Source organism: Nipponia nippon, unplaced genomic scaffold, assembly GCF_047370975.1.
Source record: "Nipponia nippon isolate SJK-2023a ecotype South Korea unplaced genomic scaffold, ASM4737097v1 scaffold_4, whole genome shotgun sequence".
Lineage (NCBI taxonomy): Eukaryota > Metazoa > Chordata > Aves > Pelecaniformes > Threskiornithidae > Nipponia > Nipponia nippon.
Window position 1 is genome coordinate 63,374,475 of NW_028262358.1, and position 12,730 is coordinate 63,387,204.

At 36.6% G+C, this 12,730-nt stretch overlaps 1 protein-coding gene across 11 annotated transcripts in view; it reads left to right on the top strand.

Moving 5' to 3' along the window:
• The window catches only part of AHI1 (Abelson helper integration site 1), a 127,083-nt gene that overhangs the window by 49,660 nt on the left and 64,693 nt on the right, over positions 1–12,730 (top strand). For 8 of the 11 annotated variants that reach the window (XR_015708079.1, XM_087774044.1, XM_087774046.1 and 5 more), the window contains exon 19: positions 267–384. Coding sequence is in view for 8 of the 11 variants with exons in the window: in XM_087774044.1 (XP_087630170.1) it covers positions 267–384 (118 nt within the window). In the remaining 3 variants the exon portion in view is untranslated. Of the gene's footprint in view, positions 1–266; positions 385–1,464; positions 1,997–12,730 lie in introns of those variants that run through there. The other 3 variants (XM_087774052.1, XR_015708080.1, XR_015708081.1) reach the window with 3 other exon arrangements.

Genomic DNA, 12,730 nt, shown 5'->3' on the forward strand with positions numbered 1-12,730 from the left:
TTTGTGTCCATATCTAAACATGCAATTCAATTTATAGCTATTTCCACAATTTTTCCAAGTCTATGTCTCGAAATATTCTTAAAAAAACAAACAAACAAACAAAAACAACAAAAAAACCCATCCATTGAAATTGTTATCATGGACTTAAGTCTTAATTTTTTTCCTGGAGTTATTTACACTGAGCAAATATGTCTCTTCTAGCTGTTGCATCAGTAAGTAACCCAGGAAATTACACTTCACTTTCTGATTTGTCTTTCCTATTACAGGCGAGCTCAAATCTCTTGCTTCCTGCGCCATCATCGCTGTCACCACACTCCAAGCTAAGACTGCCAAGCACTCTGAGCACTCCACTGAATCCTCTGTATTCTTTCACTACTAAAAGTGGTAAGTTTCTTTATTTCTTCACGCTCTGTAGGGAATGGGTAGTAACTTCCATGAGGATTTTTTTCTGCCTTTATAGATTTTGCTGTGCAGCTCTTTCAGGGAGTGTCCTGGTTGTTATGTGTGATATTGTTTATAAAGTGCAGTGTGATACAGTCCAATACTGATATCTATTCCTTTGTAATGCTTTTTTTCTTTAAGCTGTACACTTATTTATTGGTACTGTAAGTTCCTAGAACAGAATGAGATTGCCAGCTTTTCTTAATTTAATATCTTGATAATATTTTAATACTTACTTTAGTATCTTAAACACAGACCCTGAAAAACAATCAAATCATATTTTTAAATGCATATGTATTCATATAAGAAAGCAGTAATAAGAAAGGCAGAAAAAGGTAAGCAATGAAATTATGCATTTTTGTGATACTTTGCTAATAATATCTGTTGCGTTGCTAATCATAATATTTAATAATAAAATTAATAATTAAAAGACAGAAAATTGGAACCCTAGTTTCCAAGTGTTTTTGTTTGTATCCTTGAGAAGAGTAAAAAGAAGTCCAGAGGGAGGGTGGAATATATAATGAACTAAAAACATGTAGTAGAGATTTAAATTGTAGATAATAAAGGTAGGAATAGTCTCTATAATTACATAGAATTATCTCCTAAAGGCAATTTTCTTTGCAAATCAAATTATGATTACTTTTTCTGAGCAGCAGGGGAAAGAGTCCTTAGCATGGTCTAAAAGATTGACCACTAGTCTCAGAATCGCTCTTAGTCACTAACTCACAATGCAAATGGCTATATACCAATTAACTTCTGTATTTCCATTTTTCTACCTTAACAAAAGAGCTTAGAGCCATAATAATATTCATCTATTGCACAGCAGATGCTTATTGTTTCCAGAGCGTGTAAATCTTACAGAAACAGTAGAATGCATATGCTATCTTACATATCGTGAATATTTAAAATAAGTGGACTAACCCTTTAGAGAACATTAAGATATACTTTAAATTGTTTTAAGTGACTGTACCTAATATTGCTCAAACCAGTGCATTTTATGGTCTTGAATTTTACTTTATGCAGAAGCGCCGATAAATGTGTTGCTGAAGACTTCTTAAATAGCATGAACAAACATAGATATATGTTATAGCTGTTCATGTGCGTTCCCAATGTAATTGTTTCCAAAACTGACTCATACTTCAAGACGACCCTCAAATACAGGATATTATTTATGCAGGGGAAGTACAGTAAGGAAGAGGTACATTTTCATGGTCTTTCAACAGTCAATGAAAGCAATGAGAAAATGAAGATTTTTAGGGGAAAAAGATCATAAGAATGCTAGTGGACCACAACTGAAAGAGATTTTCCTGTAAAAAAAAATCTTCTAAAATCCTAAATTACTTCTCTGTCATTTTGGAGGCCTCCAAGTTCTTCTACTGAGATACAGTTGTTTTCAGTGAAACATAGGAGAAAGATTTACTCATCTATTTCATCTTTCCCCATTGATTATAAAGGAAGAAGATAGGTGCTCATGTTCATAGCTCCTAACTGCCAGCTTTATTTTACTTTTGAATAATAGAAAATCTGTACTTAAAAAGATCTATTCATTTGTGGATTCTGCTGGAAGCACAAAACCTTTTTTTTTTCTGTGTTGGTTTCATATACACTATATATATGGTTTTCTGTGCTTACGTTATGGGGACGTTGCATTGTTAACAACTGCCTATAATACAGAGATCCTTCATTTTTGTCCAGCAGATGGTTACGTATTCCTGAAGGTTATGTTGGCAGTTATTCAGTCTTCTCATTCTCACACTTTCCTGTCACCTTTTGCTGTGTATTTAGTGCTTCTCAAAGGAAAATGCAGAATTCCCATAACAGTGAAGTCCCTACAGGCAGCACGAATAAAGCTCTGTTCGCAATCTTTTTAACCATGTAACTGGTGTATGTGCGTGCTGTATTAACTTGATGAGGTTGTAGATGATGTCTTGTGATATGGACAATGTAGTAGCCTGGATACATGCAGCACTTTGTTCCTTTTACAAGACAATTTAATTATCTAGGTCTTGTGTTAGGTAGAAACAGTGGAAAAATGGGGTATCCACCTTTGTGATTTATGGGCAGTAGCAGTAATACTGCAGATCTTTCCTGACTTTCAAATCTTTTTGTATCCAGATATATTTGCAGAAATAGCTGTAAGTGATTTTGTAATGCTTCAAATAAAAGTAATATACACTACTATGCCTTTCAAACATGCCTGTTCATTTTAACAGATGGGTTCTGCATACTCTCAAATATATAGTATGTTTTGGCTTTTCTTCAAGTGCATACTTTCACATGTGTATAGGCTTTCATGAAGCCCCAGTCCATGTTCTGCTATTTACTTTCCTCACTTCCCTCAAGATCAGTTATCTCATGGTCACTGAGGCAGGACTGCCTTTGTCTCCAACCAGTTCTGCCTTATTCATTATTAGCATGCTCAGGGATGCAGCCCTCTTAGTCAGCCTGTCCAGCATCTGCATCAAAAAGTTGTCCTCAGTGCATTCCAGAACTCTGAATTGCTTGTAGCCTGTGTTTTTGTCTCTCAAGCAGATATTGAGGTGGTTAAAAATCTCCATGAGAGTCAGGGCCTGTGATTCTGAGACTTCTTGCTCTGTTTAAAGAAGACTTTATCTGCTTCCTCTTGATCAGGCAGTCTGTAGCAGGTGCCCCCCACAATGTCCATATTTTTGGCCTCTCTTCCAATTCTGACCCATATGCTCTTGACAAACCTGTCACCTGCTCCATAGCTCTGTGCATTTGAGCCTCTCCTCCCTTCCTTACAGCAGTCTCCATTCTTGGCTTCCCTATTGGTCCTTCCTAAAGAGCCTGTGTCCACAGGCTCTTGCAACACTCCAGTCAGACAGTAATAAACATAAATTTATAAATATTTTATGTGAAGGAAAAATGCATGAAACACTCAAAATATTATTCAATACCATTTGTCATTCTAATATAGCCCCTTCCCTCAGCAGCACTCTTTTGTGAAAGCAAACTTGAGTTACTTGGAAACCACTTGGGATCATGTGTCCTTGAATATTTCAGTGTGATAGCAAACATGCCTCTTCTTATTTCAGTCTTCCCTGTGTTCTGTAATGTTTTAGAGACTTAGGTTGAACACCCCTTTCTGATTATTTAATTAATTTTAAAAAAAAGCTGAACTGTTATCTTTATGAAGTGACTCCATATAGAGTGAAACGATCTGCTAGTGATTTGTTTTCTGCATGCTCATCTGCTGTAACTTCTAATTGTAAACTAATATATTTCCATTATCGGGTCCTTCCTCGTCTCCTTAAAAGAGTTTGTTCAGTCATGTTTTGGGTTTTTTTTTATCCCTGATCTTGAGTTTTACATGCGATGCTCAGATATCCTAATTTACTTTGTTCTAAATTAAATAATTCATGGTGTAATCATCAAATAGAGAGCTTCAGCACTTTTCTCAAGCACAGCATGTTCTTTATGTGAGATGAGTAAAGACAAGATCACGGTATCAGCAAGGTGGGAAGACACTTCTGGAAACCATGTAGCCCAACCCTCCTGCTCAAAGCAGGTTCACCTAGAGCAGGGTGCTCAGGACCATGTCCAGTTGGGTTCTGAATATCTCTTAGGATCGAGACTCCACATCTCTGGACAACATATTACAATGTTTGACTGTTCTCACAGTAAAGGGTTTTTTTCTTAGGTTTAAATGGTATTTTGTGTATTTCAGTCTGCATTGATACATGAGATTATTTCTCCCTGAATACAGGACTTTGCATTTCCCTTTGTTGAACTTCGTGAGGTTCTTGTTGGTCCATTTCTGCAGCCTGTCAAGGTCCCTCTGAATGGCAGCACATCCCTCTGGTGTATCAGCCACTCCTCCCAGGTTTTTTATCATCTGCAAACTTGTTGAGGGTGCACTCAGTCCCATCATCCAGGCCATTAATGGAGATATTAAACAGTGTGAGCCCCAGTATCGACCACCGGAGTGCACACTAGTGACTGGTCTCCATTTAGATTTTGTGCACGTGGTTACAAACCTCTGATCCCTGCAGCTCAGCCAGTTTTCAGTCTGCTGCGCTGTCTGCTTGCACAGTCCATACTTCATCCGTTTGTCTATGGGAATGGTATGGGAGACTGTTGAAAGTTTTGCTAAATACAAGGTTAACATCATCTACTGCTTTCCCATCAATGCTGTAGAGCGCTGTGCAAGAGATATATTTAAAGGTTTGTTAAGAATATGGTTAGAATTACTAGAAAAAAGTAATGAATTTTGACAAATAGTAATTGTCAAAGTAGGTACCACAAAACAGATGCAAGACATGGATGAACTTGTTTCTTACGTGTTATGTATAAAGCACTTCATTAGAGAGATTTCTCAAAATTTAAGAGAATTAATTTAAATTTAAGAACACGTGTGTTGTGTGCCTTCCTCTCACAAATATCAAATTAAATTTGAGAAGAAGGCACAGAACTTAGTTTTTTTTGCTGTCCATCCTGATAGCCTGTGAGTTGGAGTTTTTCATCAAGAATGTAACTCATTTTGCCATACCAGGGTTTTTGTGTGTCTGCCTCAGTAAAGCTGCAGCTGTGCTGATAGCCATTTCAATCGTTTGAAGAGTTTGCTAGATGTGCGTCTTTGGAGAAAGTTATCCCCTTTGAGTTTTACCTTTGTAATTTGGATTCATAATGTCTTATGGATGGTTCTATTTTTCATTCTACTCAAATTTTTCTATGTTGTATATATAGCAGATTACTTTATTCTTACTTCTTACTTGATTATTGTTTAGTATGCTTTAGGGAATCTGTCCCTAAAAGTATGTAATGTTTAAGCTTGCTGAACTTCTCTTCTTTCTTTTTTTAGTAATAAGAAACTTTGTCGAAGACTTGTCTTTGATAGTCAGAATTGAGGCTTTACCTTTGTGCTGTGTAGCTCTGCTCATGCTTCAGTGCTAATTTTATCATACCCATCCTGTGGTGCTACTCTGCAGCACTGCACTGTAGCATTATCCAGGACTTTGTCTTAGACATTCCTATCTTTTCCTTGTCATGTTCTCATCTTTGTACCTTCTTCCAGGATAACCCATTTCCTAGTTGTTATTTTTTAAACAAATAAGGAAGTAGCAAAAGCTCCAGCTTTCAATTAGCCATTCTCTGAGAGACATTAAAATCCCCGCTGGTTTGGTTTCCCTTCCCTCCTTAAGATTGTGTGCATCTTTGGACAGTGAAATCACCTTCCTATACTCTCAGACACTGTTTTGCAGATCCGTGGCATGCCATGAAAGAAATGGCCCGCAATTTTAGGCTTTATTCAACAGTGACTCTTCAGTAACTCCCACTGTGTTCAGGGCATGTTTTCTAAAATAAGTTTTAGGTTTCAAGTAATTGTAATTAGCAGTGACCCTAATTGTTAACTATGTGGGAGATTGAAGCTCGACTATAAATACTGCACAGATCTTTTCACTAAAATTTTGACTTCAATAAAACCAGTTAATTAAACTTGCTCTTAAAAATTAATTACGTATGTGCTAGAAACGTGATGGTTCTTGTATCTTTAAAAAATCTCAAAACCAAAAAACACAACGCTTTGGCAGGGTTGAGAACAATTAGAAATTTTCTCTCCACTAACACAACTGACAGTCAAAGGTGTTTTCCACCTATATAAAGTGAAAGCTTCAAAGCACTCTGTCTTGCTCTCTGTAGATACTAACAAAACTGGCTTTGCATTTAAGTCCTCTGTTGTATTTGATAGACTATTTAAAACTTCTTTTTTCAATCTCAAGCAAACAGTGAAATAAGTTTCTACATCAAAGATAACAAAAATATTTATGCATCAACTAAATGCTCTTAAAGCACTATTTTGATTCTTGTTCTTGTAGAAGCAGAAAAAGGAGGTACATCAAGTAGCAAAATTCACATTTTTGCAAGTATACTACAGAAACACTGTCAAAAGTTACATCCTCATATGTATGTTGGTATCATTGATTACTTCTTTTTCAGTATTTCATACTTGCTCCCCAACGCTATAATGTCTATCTTCAATACTACCACTGTCCTGGAGGACTTTAATGTTTTTGTTTGTTTATTTTGGGGGTATTTATCTTGCTTCTGACATAATTTTATGCCACTCAGGGAAGAATGTGTGTAGAAAGCTAGTTTAGTGTGGTTTTATTCTTTGCGTCTCTTATTAAGAAACTGTTAGGGGAAAAAAGACTCGTGCAAACTATCATTGAAAATGCATCAAATGAACAATTGAATTCAGTTTTACTATTAGAATAGCTTAGTTTTCTAATTTGAGAATAAACAGTAATAAAATATCCTGAAGAGACTGAAGAGATACTAAAAAAAATGACAGAGTCTATATTAATTGAAGGTTGCATGTATGTGTGCTATATAGTCCAAGTATAACATGAAATACAATATTTGTAGTTTATCTCTGGCTATGTTTGGATCCAGGTTGGTTACATTTTCAAAGAGGACTGAAAGACTGATTGACAGATAGATGACTAAGAGAAAGCACGTGGTACAGCCAGCAGCATTGCTGGCTTTCCCACACTACTGTGCTGAAGTTAGATAATGCTGACCTTGGGGGACCACTTCTGTTTAGTGGGAGTGCCGGTAGGAGCACCAGTTGGAGAAATCTGTTTACTGGGATCCAATCCATGCAGGCGAATTGAATGGCAGACAGATCACTGAATATGTACCTTTTTTTTTTTGAGCCTAACATATTACTGTAAATACTGTATTTTATCAAATTTTAAAGTAGGAGTGGAATCTCCTCCTATTCATTTTTTAAGAGAAATAGCTTGAGTGTGTGTAAAAGACTACTTGTGGAGAATATGAACATAAGAAAAGAACTCTCAATTTTGTCTTGAATGAATCTGGGTGTATCTGTTTCCCTGTTAAATTGTAATGTGTGTTGCCTCATTAGCTCACCCAACAGCTTCATTTAGATTTCCTGTGATGGGGAAAGCAATTAAGCCTGCAGGGCTGCACAGATCAGAGCTATGGAAATGGTGTAGCAATTTGCCATAATGTCTAAGTCACTTTGAGATATTTCTTTTTAGCCCCACATCTTCCTAAAATTGGGGCAGGAGCATATTTTGATGAAGAGTAACAAATACATACCTAAAAGTGGTTCAGTACCCACACTATTAGATGAAACTGGTTTCGGTGTAATACAAGCTGCTAGGAGGAATAGGTGATGATGCAAACTAATTTTCATTGCTTCTATATGTGAAAATGCTTACAAAAGGGAAGTAGGTAGTGTTTAATAATCTAACAAAGACAGTCCTCAATTTCATTAGTATTGCTGAGTCTGCTGGGCTTTTTTTTGTGATGTTGATTAAGAAAATAATGAAGTGACATTGAGGCCTGTGCAAAAGGGTTTTAGTAGTTTTTTCCCTGGTGGCCTGATATGTTTATCTTTTCCTATTTATCCTTACTACTACAGAGGGAGAAATGCAAGCTTCCTGTTCACTATGGGATAGTCGTAATGGCCTCAATGTGATCAGGCAGTCCAGTGGGGGAAATATCTTTGATTAGTAGTCTGCTGCCAGTTGTCTTTAAGTCTTAAACTGCATAGAAATACAGAACACTATTAGTATGTCCTGTAGAGGTGCTGCCAAAATAGAAAGTGGTCTAAGAATACACAAGAAGAAATGCTTGCAGAATGGTTACCTTCCTGCAAGCTACAATCTGCTTGTAGTATTGTCATGTGTTTGCAAAGGGTAAATGTGCATTAAGATGAAACAAATGTGCCCAATACTTGTCTCTCACTTCTTAGTTATGTTTCAATGTTTTTATGCAATTTGCTGTTTTCCTGCTCTGTGATATATTTGAAGAACTGATCCTGCCTGACACATTTTTCAGAAATTTAACCTTTTAAAAATTTTCAAGAGAATTCTTCTAACATTTTTGTGGGGATGGAATTTTTTTGAAACGTGGCCTTTTCATTTACTTATTCTAATGGGACAGTGGTTCTAAAAAATTGAAAATTTTGCCTATAATTTTCTTTTTATTTCTAAATGCAGAAATATGATTTTTTTTTTTATTATAACAAGTATCTAATTGCAACTTTGCAGAATTCTCGCATTTTGCTGTAGTTTGTAGAACTCAGTTGCTTCTAACTCTTTGATTGGATTAAGTATGTATCTTTTCCTTCTTTTGGAAACTGAATTACTGAAACACCTGCACCACCCCCCAGTCTGGATAACAATAACGTTTGTAAACTGTTACGAGAAAGTGCAGAAAACTAACGCTTTTTAAGTGAATAAACTTGGCTTATTTTTAGTCCCTAGTTTTTTGAGTGTATTGTTCTGTTTTTTTATTTTCTCCTGTTAACCAAAGATAATACCTTTTACATTCATTACAAGGCTTTATTTTAACTATAAAGCACTGCATAGTCACAGAGCAATTATGATAACAGATTAAGATTTAGATCCAATTACCAGATTTTGTTTTCATTTTTCAAAAGCGGGTAAGAGAACTGCGTAGAGACAAAGTATGAGCTAAACACTGCAGATCAGATCTTTAGCAAGTGTGAACTGACTTAGCTACACTGAAGTTAGGTAAAAATATTTTTACCAAAAGCAGAACATTAGATCTAAAATGTTTTTTATATATGTCTGTGTGCTAATTTGAATGGGAACTCCCCTGGGGAAAATGATCATTCATTTTAAGATATTCATATCTCTCACTTTTACTTAGGGGAAAAGTATAAGAGAGAAGGGAGAAAGAAAATAAAACTCTTTTATTACTATTATTTGCTCATAGCAGAATGGAAGAACTGAAAAATTCAACTTAAAAATATTTTTTTTAAAGTTAATTTTCTTTTAAAACAATAGAAACATCCATCGCAAGATTTTTTTTTTTTTAATGCCTTTCTGGTTCTTTTATAAGCTATTTTGCTGTACTGTTTACATTTTGAAGAAACCGTGTCTCAGTTTCTTCAGTGCAAATAGATTACAAAAGCTTGGTTGTCACGCACAGCCAACCTTTGCATGTACTTCCCTGATCTTATTCCGTCTGCTCAGTCACTAGAGCCATCTCTGGGATGTTCCACCTTGCAGCTGACTTTGGCAATAAATACAAATTAAGAGTACCAGGACACAGCCATGCCCTCACCATGGCTTACAGGCAGCTCAGGCGATTCTGCAGGGGAGGGAACTTCCTCAGAGCTCTGTGGCCTTACTGTGCCACCAACATCAGTTGCCAATGTCAGAGTTTCGGCTCAAGGCACAAATATAGGACCTTGTTTTAAGGTAGAATAGCTGAGTGTTTACATTTATGAAATGAATGGTAAAAATGATTTTTAATTTGAAAACAAAAAGTGTTTAAATAAATTCATCTAACCAGAAAAATGTTCCAAGAGTAGTAAAGACATAGAGACAAAACCATTAACATTAATGACAATCTAGTTCTTCTGTTTTAAAAGGTTGGTTATCCAGTTTCCTCTATCTGATTGATAAGATGTTATAAATGTCAGAAGAGTTTGTATTTTCTAGTTAAACTTGCTAGAATTGTTTATCCTGAGATCAAAGATACACATGTTCCTTTATTGTATATTCTTTTTCATGTCTCTTCTAGGCAAGTTAATTAAAATATTTCACTAAAAATTACACTAAATACAGAGCACAATAACAGCAATCTTTGAAGATTCCAAAAACTTTATCAAAAGAACACCATTTATATTTACTTGAAATTGGTGTATGTCAGGGTAATTACTGCTGTGCCTTCAGGCTAAAGGAAGTACTCTCAGCCAAATTATACAAGGGTGTGGATTAAATGAAGCATTACTCTCTGTTTGGCAGCAGTGGATATAGATTGCAAAATCAGGGTATGACGTAGTACTGTGGAAAGACTCTGCCAAAAGTGATTTGGCCTGAGTGTGCCCTTACTTTCTCAATTATGTGGATCCTAAAACAACCAAATCTAATTAATTCCTAAGTAGAGAAGTCCTGTTAACTGTTTTCAGTCTGAGCTTGTCTGTACTTTCAAATAGAGCTTGACTGTAATTTTTGAGCTATTGAGCCACAAGACAGCAAGTATTGACAAAGTGCATGCTTAAATGGAATTCTAGCTGGTTTCAGAGTTGGAAACAGTTCTTCTGCCCAAGGGCTGTGCAGTAAAGTATCAATTCCGTGTCCAGCAGAAAGTTCAGGTCAGCAAGGGTGCTGTCTGTACAGCAATAAGCATGAGTGAATAAGATGAGGAAATTGATCCCTCCTTGTATTGCTCCAATCCTTCTGTTCCTATCATTTCCAGAGGAGCTGGGAAGACTATGCAAAAGACCCAGTAGCAGCCATGGTGCACAGGAGGGGGAGGCATCTCCCTCTCCCAAGAGGAGACCTAGGTCCTTTGACTTCATTCCTGGTTTTGACAAGTGAGCAAAAACCAAGTACATGAAAAAAAAAAAAAAATCCGTATTTTTAAGATACATTGTCCATCATTTTTTGCTATAAATACATACTTTTTCAACTATTTTAAAAACCCTTTGCTAATTTTGTAGATAGATTTTTATCAGTGTGAAACAACTAAACTTGCATGGATTCATATGCAACTGTTGTTACCCTCATTGCTGAAGCACAAAGTTCACAGTGAGAGCAAGCTTCCATTACATGATTCATTCTATTAGTATAACACCTTTTAAATTAATTTTGGGTACCTGTGGTCCATATTATGCTATGCAATAGACTGGTACCAATGTAGCTTGATACTGATCATGTTGGTCCTATAGAAGCTAACGATAGAGGGTGGTGGCTTGGGAAAGCATTAAGAAAGCAGAAGGCATGGACAGAGAAGTGAAGGCCTCTATGGGTATGTAAATGACAGGTTGCTATTGTCACACAACCTAGTGACTCGGTATTATTTACAGAGCTGGCCTCAATGTGCTGCTTGGATCCAGATGAAATGAGAGCTTCACTGGAGCCCGCCTCCTCGCTGTTAGCTTGCTTTCTTGCTCACTGGACGTTGTAAGAAGCAGTGACTCGTTCCTCATTGGCTTCAAATGAGGTGGTAGAATTGCCTTAAAACTCTACTCCTGAAAACTTGTATTTAGGTGTTTTCTGCAACCTTATGGCATGCTCCAGTGAAGGAACAGATTGCACAGGTTCCTTCCTCATCTTTTGCCCTCACAATTAGGGCTCAGTTTCTTCAGTTTTTACTTCCTCGGCCAGAGAAAAAAAGATCCAAATGACACACAGGCAAATTCAAAAAAACTCTTTGGAGTCTTTCCTGCTCACTTGACCCCAGGCTTTGCTGTGGTGTGCCGGGCAGTCCTTCTGCAGAAGACTCATACTCAGACTGTATAACAGATAGTATTTGAAGCTGCGTACCTCATCTGAAGATTGATTTCAGCATATCACATCCCTATATGCTTCTAGATATCACATCCCCTTTTCCAATCCTGTCAATATCTTCTGTTTTGAATAGAGGGCCACTGTCTCTACTTCAGCTGTCTCTGCTAGCTTCTGGTGCTTCATTGATTGTTGTTTTGCCAGATTAGCTGAAGGGCGTTGCAGTCACATATGTCGATACAGGTCTTCCTGGAATCCATTCAGAGCCTGACTGGTCAAAGGAAGCAGACTGCTGCAGCTAATATGCCAAAGAATAAAATACAGAAAATTGAAGCTTACTTAATAATATATGTTGTGTATCTTTTGATGTGATAAATTGCCTAGTAGCAGAAAATTTTTTCAGAATTCTTTCACCAAACTTCTGGTTGTCACTATCCACTAGTAAAGCATAAGAAGTGATTCCCCTAGCTTTTTTTTTCCTAGCAAAGACCGTAACTGCCAAGATTCGCGTTGTAAGATGTCATATTTTCTACTATTTTCAGGTGAAGAGCATAAATAGGCTCTGTTTTCCTACTCCTTGCATCTTTGAATTTTCATTTATGGGTAACTACACTTAAGCAGAGTTCACCTCTCTAATAAAAAAGGGTGGTCTTGTCCTTGAAGTGATTTTTTTTTTTTTTTTTTAGGCTGTTTCAATTCAGAGGAGGTATTTGTGAGGTCTGTCACCTCCTCTACTTGTTCAGGAGAATCTGTTGTAACAGAGCTCTTGCTAGTTGAAGAACTTCTCTTGTGAGCCAGGTACAAACTAAAACTGAGTTGGTATTTATCTCCTTTAAGGACTCCAAGTCACGCTCTTGGAATTTTTCATTTTAAAAATATATTCAGAACTTGTATTTTGAACTATATATTGATTAATTAGTGGTAACTTCTCACCTTTTGTGTCCAGCAGTTCAATCTAACAATATGTTCAGCCGAATTATATTTGCTTCAGATTTGGCTGCTTCTGTATAAAAAGCAGAACCAACAGGAGAAGA